Source organism: Solanum dulcamara, chromosome 2 (genome assembly GCF_947179165.1).
Source record: "Solanum dulcamara chromosome 2, daSolDulc1.2, whole genome shotgun sequence".
In the NCBI taxonomy this organism is placed as follows: domain Eukaryota; kingdom Viridiplantae; phylum Streptophyta; class Magnoliopsida; order Solanales; family Solanaceae; genus Solanum; species Solanum dulcamara.
This window is the reverse complement of record NC_077238.1, coordinates 15,945,044-15,962,151: the sequence shown is the minus strand read 5'-3', so window position 1 is coordinate 15,962,151 and position 17,108 is coordinate 15,945,044. Positions and strand designations below refer to the sequence as shown.

Below are 17,108 nucleotides of genomic sequence, written 5' to 3'. Positions count from 1 at the left end.
CTAAGTCGAGCCAACGTCTTTTCAACAATATCAGTTATATTCTCTCCTTCTTCCAATTTATTCAGAAAGAATCTTGCCCCCTTTGAAGATGGAAGATCAAAAATAGGAACTGATGCGGACGACACTTGAAGTGTTTGTTGTCCTAGCAAGTTTGCTCTGTTCCTAGTGATGGGTCCCAAACTTCCCATAGTAGCATCCAGTATGTTCTCCACCTCAGAGGAAAACTTGGAATCAGTAGCCTTTGCAATAATAGTCCTGGAGTCAAACTTCTTAGATGCCATTTAAGTGTTCTTGAAGTTTGATGATCGATGTGAAGAGATGAGAGGTAGAGATGGTCCCACTGGGCGTGCCAAAATTTATAAACAACAAATTTTCGAGCCGAGAAAAATAAATAATCAAGACCGGAAAATTGGAGTAACAAAGTATAATATTTGATTTCAAAATGTAATGCGGTTACAATCTCTATAATAATCCTCTGATTCTTCAAATAATATGAAATATGTTGAACTTGAATTTGATTTAGAGTCAAGGGCTTGAATAGCTTGATCTTGAATCTTCTTCTTCAAATTTGGATTTGAATTATTCGTCACGAACACTTGTATGGTTATGGCGAACAGTAAATGTGAACAAGTAACTTGATCTTGATCTTCTTGATATTCTTCTTCTTTTTTCGTTCTTGATCTTGAACTTGAACTTGAATTTGATTACTTGAACTTTGTAGCTTTGTAGAGAATTTGCGGTCTTTGATCCACGAGCTCTCTTCTTGCTTCTTGTTCTTCCAAAAACCTCTTTTCTCAGAATAATGAGGACCCTTATTTATAGTTGTAGGGAGTGGTATGAGGGTGTGATTTGATTGGTTGGTTTGAACTGACCAATCAGATTTCTTTGTTGAAGAGTTTTAATTTGATTGGTCAGAACATGTCACATGGACACGTGGCATTATTTTAGTGGCTCATTTAATTTGACTTAGATTGCCACATAACTTTGACATGTGGCATGATTTTAGTGGCTTATTTAATTTGACCTGGATTGCCACCTAACTTTGACATGTGGCATGATTTTAGTGGCTTATTTAATTTGATTTGGATTGCCACCTAACTTTGGCACATGGCATAATTCTAGTGGCTTATTTAATTTGACTTGAATTGCCACCTAACTTTGACATGTGGCATGATTTTGGGCCTCTAGGATGAGATGATATTGAGCTTAACAAAGTGGAGTCATCTTTATAGCCCAAATCAATGGATTTAGGTTTTTTAATTAAATCCACATTTATTGGGCTTAAATAATTGATCCAATTTTATTAATCTAAAATATTTATTTGGACTAATATATCTTGAATTTAATATAAATTGAACCATTTTACAAATTTATATTTAATAAATTGTAAATGATTACAGGGATCTTGTTCAATTACCACAAGGAAGGAAGGCCATTGGAAATAAATGGGTCTACAAGATCAAACGCAATGGTAATGATCAAGTGGAGAAGTATCGTGCAAGATTGGTGGTGAAAGGATTCGCTCAGAAAGAAGGTATAGACTTCAATGAGATATTTTCTCCGGTGGTTCGACTCACAACAATTCGAGTGGTCCTGGCGATGTGTGCTACATTTGACTTGTACTTGAAGCAGTTAGATGTCAAAACTACATTTCTTCATGGAGAGCTTGAAGAAGAAATTTATATGCTCCAACCAGAAGGTTTTGAAGAACAAGAAAAAGAGAACTTGGTTTGCAGGTTGAACAAATCTCTATACGGTCTCAAACAGGCGCCGAGATGTTGGTATAAGAGATTTGATTCCTTCATTATAAGCCTTGGATACAACAGACATAGTTCAGATCCTTGTGTTTATTACAAGAGATTTGGTGATGAAAATTTTATTATTTTGCTGTTGTATGTTGACAACATGTTGGTAGCAGGCCCCAACAAAGATCGTCTCACAAATTTAAAAGGCACAGTTGGCTAGGGAGTTTGAAATGAAGGACTTGGGACCAGCAAACAAAATTCTAGGGATGCAAATTCACCGAGACAGAAATAATAGGAAGATTTGGCTTTCTCAAAAGAACTACTTGAAGAAAATCTTGAGACGCTTCAAGATGCAAGACTGTAAGTCAATTTCTACCCCACTTCCCATTAATTTCAAGTTATCCTCAAGTATGAGTCCTAGCAATGAAGCAGAGAGGATGGAGATGTCTCGAGTACCGTATGCATCAGCAGTGGGAAGTTTAATGTTCGCCATGGTATGTACAAGACCTGACATTGCACAAGCAGTGGGAGTGGTTAGTCGATACATGGCTAATCCTGGAAGAGAGCATTGGAATACTGTTAAGAGGATCCTGAGATACATCAAGGGTACCTCAGATGTTACTATGTGTTATGGAGGATCAGACTTTACTGTTAAAGGTTATGTTGATTCAGATTATGCAGGTGATCTTGATAAAAGCAAGTCCACCACAGGTTATGTGTTTACTCTTGCTGGAGGAGCTGTAAGCTGGGTTTCAAAACTGCAATCTATCGTGGCAACATCTACGACGAAAGCAGAATATGTAGCAGCTACACAAGCTAGCAAAGAGGCAATATGGATGTAGATGTTACTGGAGGAGCTCGGGCACAAACAAGAGAAGGTTGCTCTGGTTTGTGACAGTCAAAGCGCTTTGCATCTAGCAAAGAATCCGGCATTTCATTCAAGAACAAAGCACATACGAGTTCAGTATCACTTTGTCCGTGAGATGGTGAAAGAAGGCAGTGTGGATATTCAGAAAATTCACACCAATGACAACCTGGCAGATATGTTTATGAAGCCGATCAACAGTAACAAGTTTATATGGTGTCGATCTTCTATTGGCCTAGCAGAAACGTAATATTGCAGTAATTGGTTAGAAAGAATGGTGTGAAGACTTAATTAATCCTCAATTAAATCTTCAAGTGGGAGAATGAAAAGTCAAAGAAAGCTGGCAAGAAAGAAAGCACCGAAATTTTTGACAAAGTGCAAGAAAGCACCGAATTTTTGACAGCAACTTTGTCAAAAGTTGTTGCCCAGCATCGAAAATTTGGCAGCAAGTTGTTGCCCCTTTTTCTTTTTGACTTTAAGAAAATTAACGCGTAGAAGTTTGGCAGCAACGCGTTTTCATCCCTTATAAATAGAGGACATTCTGCCTTCATTTAAGATCATCCCAAAAAGAGAGAGTAAGAATACAAGGAGAGTTATACACCAAGATAAATATTGTAGTCTTAAGTGTCCTCTTTAGTAGTTGTTTCTTTTACAAGAGAGAAGTGTTAATTGTTGTTTTCTCCTTGTATTTGAGAACAATGTACTCCATTTTTTATAGTGAGATCCTTCTACCCCGTGGTTTTTCCCTTCTATCATTTAGAGGGGTTTCCACGTAAAATTCTCGTGTCCAATTTATTTTCATTATTTTCATCATATCAAACTTTAGTTGTGGTGCTCTCTCCCCCCAACAAAGGGAAGGATAAAAAAAGAAAGAAACAATAAAAATAGAGTTAATTAATGCAAATTAGATGGAAAGATTTTTCCAGACATAAAAAAGACTATTTTTCCAGTGCCAAAACTAGACTGCTACAAGTGAAAACACAAATTAAAAGAGTTACTAACAAAAATTACCTTATAATCAGGGGCGAAGCTACAGTATAATGTGGGGGTTCGGTCAAATTCAATAACATTTTCGTAAACACTGTATTTATATTAGAAAATTAAATAGATATATAAATATATTAACGTGTGAACCTAGTAATAAAATTATGCGATGGCTCAGTGATAAGGAGGACAGCCAAATTCTCCTCTCCTCCTCTTATTTTTTTCCTTCAATTTGTTTGGCTATTATAATGTGTAATAATATTGTCAAAAGTTAATTTTTAAATCTTAATTGTTCGAGTTGTTCCATTTTGTCCTTTTATATTTATCAAGTTGTTATTTTGCTTTTGTAAATTTTGACACCAAAACTTCCGACAAGAAGATAAATATGTGGTTCCTTTTTTATGTTTGATTTTTTTTTCTTAGTTTCATAATTTGCAATACATATATTTATATGGGTTAATAAAGGCAAAAATATTTTAATTAGGGATATAAAATTTTTATGTTTAGCATTGCTCAAATTTCTATTTAGTAGTATCAATCTTCTTTTTAAAGTGTACATCTTCCATAGAATTTTATAAGAAAAATGATAAAAAAATACACGATTTCACTAATATTTGGACCCTTAATCACACCTTTTCGGCTATTCCTTATTTCTAATTATTTTTCTCTATTTTGCAAAGTGAGTTGTTAACTTATTATACGTATATTTAGTTCACATAAAGAAAGAGTTGAGGAAGAAAAATTGTATTTTATGCCTTAGTATACTAAAGGTGAAGTGATAACTTCAAAGTGTACCTAATGATGCAGTTATTAAATATTTTCAAAACATGTTAAGTCGTGCGTGCAATTATAATGATAATGTTATATTTGAGGTCGTTGTATGTTTTAAATTTCAGAATTCAAATCTAAAATTCTGACTTCGCATCTACTTACAATAAGTCAAAATTGTAATAGAGATACAAAATTGGTCAAACAAAAAAGGCATATCTGAAATAAATAGCTAAAGAGTTAGATGAAAATTGTGCAGGGATTGAGAAGAAACCAATTGATTAGTTGTAGCAAACATATAGCTGATTGACATTGGTGAAATCAAAGCTTCTTTGGGTTTGCTGTTATTTTCCTTCAAAGGAACTACAACAACACTAACAAGTAGTGGACGGTTCTTCCAAATGACTGGACTTATTTGATCACTGCTTTGTCATTGTTAGCCTATTACTTTATCTTTATATTATGTATCTCCGCTAAATATTTTTTGAAATTTTAACTACATTAAAAATTCTTGTACGATTATCAATTAGTTATGGATACAACCTTGTATTTTTAAATCAATACTTACTTTAGCTTCTTGTACAAAAAATTGTCAGATTCTTTTTGAAAGGATTAAAAAAACAACATGACAAACAAATTGAAACAAAGGGAGAGTAATAAACCCTATAATCAAATTTTACAAACTTATCTCTTTCCTGTGTTTATTCTTTAGTTTTCTTCAAAAATCTTGAGGTGTTTTAAAATTAAAAATTGTTTTATAAATTGTATTTGTTGAACCTTGAAGGATCCTCGGTTTTCTATTTAGAAATGATGACAAGATTAGATTGTTGTTGGACAAGGTCACTTTTGAGAAATTAAGTGAAGATTTAAAAGTGAATTCACATATTAATGAAGCTTTGGCGCGAGTCGTTTGAATTGCTAACTAGAATTAATTCGGGAGAATAACTCTAGGATATTAATACGATTTGCTGAAAGTAGAAAGCTTACGATCAGAGGAGAATAATTCAACGAAAGTTTTTACATAAGAGACAAACATAAAGCTAAAAACAACTACAACAAACAAGCTTTATTTAAAATTGGGTAAATGTTGTCAAAACAAAAATCATTCTTGTTATATCTTGAATAGCTAGAGAGTTAGATCTAAATTATCCACGGACACAGAGCTAGACTGAGACGTAGCCCCGTGGACTAGTGGAGTTGCATTCAACGAATAATTTGCCATGGGAACATTGGGAGGAAGTCTGTAACTGATTGGCATTGGTGAAATTGGACTTTCTTCATTCAATACTTGTTTTCCTTTCTTCTTATTTTTCGACACCAATTCCACACAAGTGTTTGAGGATTCTTTGTCCAAATTAATGTCGAAGACGCTGGACTTGTGGCGTTTGAGTGCTCTCTTCTCTTTTTGTCTGTCAAAATATTTTTGGGCATGGCTCGCTACTTGTGTTGGTGTTCTGCTTGACACAAAATGTTTAGCAATTCCAGTCCAATTTCCTTTTCCAAGTTTGTCCAATCCAACCAAGAATGCCTTATGTTCATCTTCACTCCATCTTCTTCCCTTGTGTAAATTCATCCAAGACTCAGTATTGATGACAACACCAAATAGTTTAATGCTATTACTACTCCCCACCATTTTCTGTTTTTTCTTTCGCAATTAGAATGTATGTAGTTGCAGAACAATTATCCAATTATTTATAACAGGTAATCTTTCCTAATTTCGAGTGGAATGACATGTTAGGATTAGGAAACCAGAATTAGGAAATAAAACCTGTAGTTCAAGAAAACAGAGAATACGCTTTCTAAATATTAAACAAGGATAACGGCTTATTACTTATTTCTAAATTTCTCATCAACGGTAAACCAAAGTTTCTTAATATCACTCAGTAATTGTAAAATCAGCACTTACACACCTACACCCTTTATGATAAAACAATCCTCGTTTTTAATTTTATCTCTCCTAATATGCTCATACATTCATCGCAAAAAAGAATTCTTCGCCACTTTCATCTTCTGCACGTGAGGGTTCTTGTACAAAATTTTAGGGATGACAAACGGGCGGATCGAGTTAGATACGGACTGGTCGAAAATGAGTTAGATAAAAACAAATAAAATATTCGATCCGACCCATACTTTTAGATTATAAAACAAATGGCATAATATAAAAATATGCCATTTAACTTGGTTTTGACTGACATTTATGCCCTCCAACTTTGAGTATGCACAAGTAGACACTTAAACTTGTATAACATTGAACAAGCAGACACACATACCCTACGTGGTATAATACACATAAAACGCCAAGTAGGACACAAAATTGTCATGTAGGTCGTCACGTAGGACGAATTCTAAGGGCATGTTTGATATGTTGTATGTATTTATAATCAAGAAAAACAGTTTTATTAGGTACTCGAATAAATCATAAGAAAACAAATAAAAAATGAAAAACTTAGTAAAAGTTTGGGTGAGTTGGGTTATGACTCGGTTTTTAACCTATTACAGTTCAACACGTTTCGGTTCCAAGTAACAGTTGGGTGGGAAACAATAATAAGAAAACAGCAGTCCACAAGCAGCATCTACCTTCAAAGTATCTGCATATGGTCATCAAAAATCAACTTCAGACATGCATGTAGAATCAACTCTGGGATGCTACTAGAATTTCTGAGGCAGAGTTAGGCGGAAGAAGTTTAGGCGGAAGTTCCTAAACCTAAAGTAGGCGGAAGAAGTTTGTAGAAGAGTTGAAGTAGTAACTAGTAACTAGTAAGTAGGGTTTCTACAGTTTAAGTTTAAATGGGTTATGGGCCTGCCTATTTAATTAAATTGGTTAGGCCTGTTTAATTAAATGGGTTTGACCCTTATTTTATTTTAGGTTTACAAATAAAAATTATCAATATTATACATATTTTATATGTTTAGGGATAAAATATAATAAATTCTTAACGGATTAACGGTTTACCCATTAACAAAATTGAGTAATCCGTCCCCCACACCGATAAGCCGTTAATTATAAAATTTAAATTCATTCTCCATCCGTTAATCCGATAACTCAATACTAATAAGCCAATAAGCCAATTTTGCAGTTGGGTTATCGGTAGCGGACGGTTTTGAACAGCCCTACATTCGATACACCTAATCATGTGGGTTCCAAGTACGATTCTCGAGTGCTATGCTATTCCAAATTTCTTCCTCTTAACTGAATTTGTAGCTTCATTAGCAAATTCATTTTATATGCTTTCCGTGATTAAATTAAAAGTTAACTAAGGAAGCATATATAACATTGAGTAGAAGCTGCCTTTTCTACGAGCTAGACCTAATTAATTTAAGATGGGTGCATAAGGATGGTGTGCTCAATCTGAAATACAATCATGAAATTAAAAATACCAAGCTATATATTTGAAAGTTCAACACAATCATTCTTTAATAGTTCGTTGCTACAACTTGTATTTAGCTCGTTCCATGTTTACATTACTAGTCGACTTGCTGCTTTGTTATTGTTAGCCTCGAGTCGTGCAAAATATTTCTGGGCATGGTTGTAAACTTGTATATTCGTTCTACTTGGCACAAATTCTTTGGCAATTCCAGTCCAATTTGGTTTTCCAAGTCTCTCCAATCCAATCAAGAATGCCTTGTGTTCATCATTAGTCCAATCTCCTTCCTTTTTTGTTGATCCTAAAACAACCGAATCTCCATTATCATCATGAATCTCAGTATACATCTCAACATCAAATAGTTCATTGTTGTTACTGCTACAGCCTATTTCCTTGGTTCTTGAACTTGAAACATCCCTTGTTTTTTCAATTTCTTCAACTTCAGATGTACACTTCTGTGCATCTTCACTACATATTCTTCTCTTGTTTCTTGATCGTAAAACAATCGAATCCCCATAATTGATCTTAACATCAAATAGTTCAATGCTATTACTGCTGCACCCTAGTTCCTCTGTTCTTGAACTTGAAGCATCCCCTGTTTTTTCAACTTCAGATATACCCTTGTCTTCATCTTCACTTCTCTTGTTTCTTGATCCTGAAACAACCGAATCCCCATTATCATCACTACTGATATCAACACCAAATAGCTTAATGCTATGCTTGCTCTCCCCCATTTTCTTGATTTGCCCTGTTTGTTTTTTCATTTTTAGGAAATAAAAGTTACAGTTGAGGAAAACAGAGAGTACGCTTTCTAAAATTTAAACAAGGATAAAGGCTTTAGTCGTCATTATAAACTGATATTAGTAAAAACAAATGGGTTAACTACACTAAAACACTCTTCAACTATCATTAAGTTACGGATAGGCTCCATGTATTTTAAAATCAACACTTACACCCCTTGTAATATGACACTCCTACACATATACCCCTAAGATGTATATTCGTCAATAAATATATTTAATTATTATTATTAAAAGACAAATTAAAACTATAAATAAGACATCTTCCCCGAATTACTTTTATGAAAATCTTAAAATTTAGATAGGAATTTAACAGAAAAGTTTATCATGCTTTTAATTAAAAAGATATGCATATTTGTTATAACGTTCATTATTTGAAACTCATATTTATGAAAATAAATACAATTTTTTTAATAAGATATACCAACTATTAGCAATTTTTTTTTAGTTCTTTTGCTAGAAAATTATCTTAAATATACTTTGTTAAATGAAGTTTTATTTGTGTAGGATTTCCATTTTTAAAACGGTAGGGGCATATGTTAGTAATTTTTGTAACGAAAGGTATATTAGCTCTAAATGATAAAATTGAAATATATATATATATCAGACCCTTTTTTCTTAAATTAAATTAGCGGATACCTTCTTTTAAACCGTCCAAACACACCTAATTAATTACCCTTTTCCCAACACACATCATTGTAGCAGTTCCTATTGAAGGAGAATAATTCCAAATCTTATAGAATACAATACTACAACCTGAATCTTCATGATTAACACAAACTCAGAGAATTTCCTCAAAAATTTCTTACTCAATTTGTGTCCATGCCACGAAGGCATAATAAGGTGAGTCGATACATGACTCTTTAAACGAATATATTTGCAGCGACTGATTATCCTTTTTCTGGATTAAAGTTGGGTGTGAATTGTGATCAACATAATACTAAGACAACTAGAAAATGTAGTGCTATTCATACCACAAGTGAAAAGTAGAAAATAGTTACAAGCTTTTACCTGAGAGAGACAAACATAAAGGTGTCAACTGTTACATACAAGCTTTATTTAAAATTAGGTAAATGTTGTCAAAACAAAAAACATCCACGGACGCAGAACTAGACTGAGACGAAGCCCGGTGGACTAGTGGAGTTGCATTAGTTGATGATGAGACAAAATTAAACTGATCATTGTTCATGGGAACATAGGCATAGGAATAACTTCCATTAGAAGGAAGTATGTAGCTGATTGGCATTGGTGAAATTGGACTTTCTTCATTCAATACTTGTTTGCCTTTCTTCTTCTTTTTCGACACCAATTCAGGATAAGTATTTGAGGATTCTTGGTCCAAATTAATGTCGAAGATACTCTTCTCTTTTAGTCTGTCAAAATATTTCTGGGCATGACTCGCAATTTGAGTTGGTGTCCTGCTTTGCACAAAATGTTTAGCAATTTCAGTCCAATTTCCCTTTGTCCAATCCAATCAACAAGGCCCTCTGTTCATCTTCACTCCATCTTCTTCCCTTACTACTACTAGGACGACTACTACTAGTACAACTCATCCCTCCGGTGTCACTTGTTCATTCTTCTCCAGAGGAAGAAACATTGTTCACACTAATTTCAACGACAAACAATTTGATGGTTTCTTTTGCGTTGCTTGAAGCCAAAAAGATCACATATCTTCGTCATTAAATTGTTATCAAATGGCTTGCCATTATCTGTCAATATGTATCGAGGAATACCAAAACGGTAGATAATATTAACTCGAATGAAGTTGGCGACATTCTCTTTCTTTACTTCTCTAAGAGAAACAGCTTCTGCCCATTTTGAGAAGTAGTCAGTTGCAGCCAGGATGTACAGATGTCCACCAGAGGACTTAGGCAATGGTCCAACAACATCCAAACCCCAAGCTTCAAATGGCCATGAGGCAATAGTTGGGTGCAATACTTCTGGGGGTTGATGTATAAAATTCGCATGGAATTGGCAAGCTTTACATCTTCGGACGTAATCCAAGCAATCTTTCACCATGGTTTGCCAGTAATATCCCATCCTTTTTATGTGAAAATGAAGTTTTGGTCCAGACTGATGCGCTCCACATACTCCAGAATGCGTTTCTTGCATAGCTTGAGTAGATTCATCTGCCCCCAAACATCGTAAGAGAACTCCATCGAACGACCGCCTGTAAAGTGTATTTTTATAATAAAGAAAATGAGGGGCTCGTCGTCGTATTTCTGTTCTTCTTCGAAGGTTTTCTCGCAATATTCCATAACACAAATAATCTATTATTGGTTGTCGCCAATCGTCATTTCAGCTTCCGAAGTGGCGATAACTTGTCGAAATTCTTCTTCATGCTCATTTGGAGGAGGAGTTATCCATCTTTGGCAAACCACAACTTGTATTTCATCAGGAGATACCAATGCAGAAGCTAAAGCTGCCAATGCATCAGCCTTTTTATTTTCCTTTCTTGGGACATGTTGAATAGTCACCTCTCCAAGCCACCCTATCATCTTTTGAGCGTAATTACAGTATGGGATTAACTCAGGCTTCCTTACTTCATAATTACCCAAGACTTGATTGATCACCAACTTGGAATCCCCAAAAACTTGTAGTTGCAATTGTTTCATATCAATGGCCATCTCAAGCCCAAGTAAGAGTGCTTGATATTCAGCAATATTATTGGAGCAGTTTTGTGTTAGAGTGAAGGAGTATGGCAAAACTTCTCCATGGGAAGTGACAAATGCCACTCCAGCACCGGCCCCTTCACGATGTGCAGCACCATCAAAATACATCTTCCAAGGTGGCTGAATTTCCACTAGCGTTACGTCTTCATCAGGTAATTCATCAGATAACTCCCAATCATTCAGAATTGGATGATTGGCCAAGAAATCTGCTAGCACTTGTCCTTTTACTGCCTTCTGAGATATATACACAATCTCAAATTATTGAAACTGGAGGTACCACCTTGCTAGCCTATCACTTAAGATAGGCTTGGACATGACAAACTTGATAGGATTCGCTTTAGAGACAAGTTGTACAATATGAGCCTGGAAGTAATGCTTCATCTTCTGAATTGAGAACACGAGTGCCAGACATAACTTCTCAATAGGTGAATACTTGATCTCGTTTTGTGTCATCATCCTACTCAAGTAATATAGGGCATTTTCTTTCCCTTCATCATTTTCTTGTGCGAGAAGTGCTCCTACTGACCTTTCTTGTGCTGCAATGTATAAAATCAATGGTTTTCCAGGTATAGGAGCTACAAGTACTGGAGGTTTCATCAGATAAGACTTTATGTTCTCAAAAGCATTGGTACAAGCTTGGTCCCATTCAAAAGGAACATCTTTCTTCATAAGGCGACTGAATGGTTGACATCTCCCAGCCAGATTTGAGATAAACCTCCTAAGATATGCTAATTTTCCTTGTAAGCTTTTCAACTCATGAATATTTTTTGGCTCAGGCATCTTCAAAATAGCATCTATCTTATCTTAATCAATCTCGATTCCTCGATGTCGAACAATAAAACCGAGAAAATTTCCCGAAGTAACTCCACAGGCACATTTTAAAGGATTCATTTTGAGTTGGTATCTTCAAAGCCGTTTAAACACCACTCTCAAATCTTTCAAGTGGTCATCACTCTTCTTTGATTTTACTACTAAGTCATCGACATAACACTCAATATTTTTATGAAGCATGTCATCAAAAATATTCTGCATAGCTCGTTGATAAGTGGCTCCAGCATTTTATAAACTAAAAGGCATCACTTTGTAGCAATATATACCTTTAGGAGAGCGAAATGCAGTAAATTCTTCATCCTTTGGTGACATGCGAATTTGATTGTATCCAGATGAACCATCCATGAAGGACATTGCCTAATATCTAGTTGTAGCATCAATCATAAGCTCAGGGATTGGAAGAGGAAATTCATCCTTAGGGCATGCATTATTAAGGTCTCTAAAGTCAACACAAACTCGTATTTGGCCATTCTTCTTTCTTACAGGTACAATGCTTGAAATCCATGTAGGATATTTGACTTCACGAATAAAACCTGCTTCAATGAGCTTGTTAACCTCAGTTTCGATCAAAGAAACCAATTCAGGTCTAAAGCGACGTTGTGCTTGTTTAACAGGATGAGTACCTCGTTTTACAGCAAGATGATGAACTGCAACTTTAGGGTCTAACCCTGACATCTCTTTGTAACTCCAAGCAAATACATCCCTAAATTCCATAAGCAGTTCAATATATTTCTTCTCTTCATCGTCATCCAGCGAAGCACTCACATATATAGGCCTTATATCATCATCAACTCCAAGATTTACTTCCTTCAATGCATCAACAGTATTTTTTATCCCTTCCTCGAGTTCAGGTGGCGCATCTTCAGCATCCTCATCTTCTTGAGGATCACCATCATTAAAAGATATGTGATGGCATGCATGAATATCAACAAATCCATCATCAATTTTTGCATATAGTGGAGTACTTTCTTTGTCACAAATTGTGATGTGATTTGATGATCCCACACTTTCTTCATCTTCATCTTGCTCCCTAGTGTGAACTATGGTATGAGTTTTTGCTCTCAGAACATCTCCACATGAAACTACAAGTTTTGTTTCTCACCTCATTCTAGAAGGGATCAAACTGGGCCAATTCTTGGGTGAATTATGCTCCCGGGCATATACCCGTTCTTCCACTGTTCTATAATCTCCTTGGCGCTTGTATTTCTTCTTCATTGGTCCCAATCGATCAAATACTGAAATTTTTGGAGTTGATTTTATTAGTCGATCAGATGCAGAAACCTTAGGAGATCAAACACAGAAGGTTTTTTGTTGAACATCATCGATTCTTCCATAGGGGTAATATAGTTGATGCTCATCCGTTTTATAGAGATTCGGATTGGTGACGGTTGTTTGTAACCCAGGCCTTCGCGCGATTGCTTGACATCATACCCTTTCTCTATCATCATCCTTTGAGTTGGATTTAGGCCATGATTTGCCCTTTCAATAACTTTATTTGGAAGCTTCCCTACTTTAGAAGCTTCATTGGGATTGTATCCTGCTTTCACCAACAACTTATATGCATTCGGGTCAAAACCCTCATTTGTACGATTTTTAGGGAGTGATTCATGTGAATCATGATTCGATGGTCTGACAAATCCTTGTATCATTTTTGAAGGTGATTTGATCGTATCAATTTGCTTGATAGGGAATGTCAACTTACTACTCTACAACTCAGAGGGTGGGATCTTGACTTTGTTTGTCTTTGGGACATAGTGAGAAACAGGAATCATTCTCTTACTTGAAGATGCCTCACTTATCTTAGGTACTTTACTCATATCTGAAAGTGTTTTATCCTTTTCAATCATGACCCTCGCATTAACAGGTGCTACATCAACCCTTTTTGTGATATCAGCAGGTATCACGTTATCAACTTTAACTTCTTTTGAAACATGATTCTTTAAGTAGAATTTTGCATCAGCAAAGTGCGCTTCCGTCTCGGTGAAAGGTTCATCATCAGCAACTACCTTCTTTTGAACCCCATCTTCAAAGTATTTGAAACATTGATGGTAGGTGGATGGTACTACTTTGTTCTCATGTATCCATGGTCTTCCTAACAAGATGTTATACGAGGTCTTTGAGTCAATAACATGCATCCATGCACTCGAACGCATATCCCCCATCGTTATATCTAATTTGACAGCACCAATGACTCTCTTCCCCCCTTGGTTAAAACCTTGAATCATCAGACGACTTTCAGACAGTTCATTTGTCGGTATTCCAAGTTCTTTCATAGTACGAATAGGGAGAATATTGACCCCAGATCCATCATCCACCATGATCCTATTTACTTTATGTCCACGTACAAAACCTACCATATATAAAGGACAATTATGCAACACTTCACCCAATAAAAGATCATCATTAGTGAATGTAAACTTTGCATCACAAGTGTCCACTTCTTCAGAGTGAGGCTTTATAGGGCCTTCATGTAATGGAGGTAATGATGGTGATGAGATTTCTACCATCGTCTCTTCTCTATCAATGTTACAACACGAGGCCTTGGTGTCACGATGAAAAATCTTTTCACGAAACCAACTTGGCAAGAATTCCTCTAATGTCACCGGAGGACGTTGCTTTTGATAGTAATTTCCCTCGACTCTTGACTTCTTCACATTCTTCTTTACCCTTTGAGTTTTAGGGGTAGGTGGATGACACCACTTTGTTCTTATCTTCGCTCTAGTCACTTGCTTATTTGGTTCTCTTTGCAAGTTCATTTTACGACGTCTTCATCGTGTCACTAAAATCCATCCTTCATCATCAGTATAAGCACCGCAAGATTGGTTTTCCTCTAGAGATTTATCTTCCCATATTACTTCATTCATCAAAGGAACAAGCGATGATACGTTAACATTTATTGGTTTGAAATCACCAAATTTAATCATCTTTGATGGTGATGTGGCTAGGTCATCACCACTATCATGTATTTCGACAAAGTTGCAAAGAACTATGGGGTCAAGTGAACCAAAAGTGACAGAGACTTGATTTTAACTCTCCTTCTCATCTTCAAGCAATATCTTTCCTTCACGGGCCAAGTCCATAATCTTTTCCTTAAAGATAAAACACTTTTCAATAGGATGGCCCATCAAACGGTGATATTTGCAGTAATTTGGATCATTAGTCCTCCCAGCCTCATTTGGACGCTTCATTTCAGGTAGCTCAAAGAGTTTTAACGCCAGAAGCTCTTCGAAAATTGCTGGAACATCTGAGTCCAAGAAAGGATACTCTTTTGCCTGCATTTCCTTCAAAGTCAGCTTTCTACCAGCGTTATTCTGAAAAGTTGTGGTCTTCACCCTTTGATTCTTGCTTAGATTTGTAGCCACTTTCAAAGGTACGGCTTTAACACTCATCGACTCCTTGTTTCCAAACTTAGGTGCCGATTTTCCCCCTTTCTTTACCTCCATTTTGTCTTTTCCCTTGCGAGGCCCATAAATAATTGGTCCTTCAATCCCGCTTGCAGACATGCTCAAGTCCATATCATGAGCACGTGTGGCTAGTTCCTCAAATGATTTGGGTTTAATACCCTGTAGGATATAACGAAGTCCTCAACGCATTCCTTGAATACACATTTCTATTCTGGAAGTTTCACTAAGCCTATCCTTACAATTGAGGCTTGCATTTCTCAATCGGTTGATGAACTCAATGACGGGTTCATCTTCCCATTGACGTGTATTTGTGAGTTCAACCATGCTCACAGTACGCCTTGTGCTATAGAAGCGATTAAGAAATTCATGCTCAAGTTATTCCCAACTATCAATAGAGCCTGCCTCGAGATCCGTATACCAGTCAAAAGCATTTCCTTGTAAGGAGCGCACAAATTGCTTGACCAGATAATCTCCATATGTTCCAGCGTTATTGCAGGTTTCAACAAAATGGGCAATGTGTTGTTTTGGATTTCCCTTTCCATCAAATTGTTGAAATTTTGGAGGTTGATAACCTGCAGGCATCTTCAAAACATCGATTCTTGAAGTGTATGACTTTGAATATGTGAATGATGACTTTGAAAACACGTCATACTTATCTTTGATAGTTCCCATAATGAAGTCCTGCAGTTGATGAATGGGAATTCCTCCTTTAGCAGATACTTGCAGCTCATCACCCACATTTATTTGCTTTGTAACTAAATCTCCCTTTTCTTCTATCATCGGGCGTTTTCTAGGTGCATGACTTGAGTCTCCCTCCATAACATTCTCAACTCTGTCTGTCAACTTGACAATTCAATTATCCTGATCTTGCACATATTTTGTTAGACCTTCAATTGCCTTCGTCAAACTCGCCAGTTGTTCTTCAACAGTTGAGGTGTTAGTCATCATCGCTTGGATGGCCGTTATGGATGATGGAGCAAAGCATGGATTTTCCCTCAAACTGAAATCTGTCTGAAACAAGTTACGTGGAGTGACTGAGGCAGATCTAGTGATCAAGACATCATCTTCATCTTGAATAGTACAATTCCTCGTGTTAAAAGGACTAAGTCGAGCCAACGTCTTTTCAACAATATCAGTTATATTCTCTCCTTCTTCCAATTTATTCAGAAAGAATCTTGCCCCCTTTGAAGATGGAAGATCAAAAATAGGAACTGATGCGGACGACACTTGAAGTGTTTGTTGTCCTAGCAAGTTTGCTCTGTTCCTAGTGATGGGTCCCAAACTTCCCATAGTAGCATCCAGTATGTTCTCCACCTCAGAGGAAAACTTGGAATCAGTAGCCTTTGCAATAATAGTCCTGGAGTCAAACTTCTTAGATGCCATTTAAGTGTTCTTGAAGTTTGATGATCGATGTGAAGAGATGAGAGGTAGAGATGGTCCCACTGGGCGTGCCAAAATTTATAAACAACAAATTTTCGAGCCGAGAAAAATAAATAATCAAGACCGGAAAATTGGAGTAACAAAGTATAATATTTGATTTCAAAATGTAATGCGGTTACAATCTCTATAATAATCCTCTGATTCTTCAAATAATATGAAATATGTTGAACTTGAATTTGATTTAGAGTCAAGGGCTTGAATAGCTTGATCTTGAATCTTCTTCTTCAAATTTGG

General features: G+C 36.1%; 2 protein-coding genes across 2 annotated transcripts; both read right to left on the bottom strand.

Annotated features, from left to right (window-relative positions):
• Window positions 1-5,413: 5,413 nt before the first annotated feature.
• LOC129875692 (probable transcription factor At5g61620) lies at window positions 5,414-6,037 on the bottom strand. The gene has a single exon (XM_055950962.1). The coding sequence runs from the start codon at window positions 5,993-5,995 to the stop codon at window positions 5,489-5,491; it is 507 nt and encodes a 168-aa protein (XP_055806937.1). The 5' UTR covers window positions 5,996-6,037; the 3' UTR covers window positions 5,414-5,488.
• Window positions 6,038-7,819: 1,782 nt separating this feature from the next.
• LOC129870434 (uncharacterized) lies at window positions 7,820-12,384 on the bottom strand. Its single transcript, XM_055945231.1, has 5 exons — window positions 12,297-12,384; window positions 11,236-11,342; window positions 9,621-9,986; window positions 9,529-9,538; window positions 7,820-8,475 (listed from the first exon to the last, which is right to left on the bottom strand). Exons 1-5 carry the CDS (start codon window positions 12,382-12,384, stop codon window positions 7,820-7,822), a joined length of 1,227 nt encoding a protein of 408 aa, XP_055801206.1.
• Window positions 12,385-17,108: the final 4,724 nt, after the last annotated feature.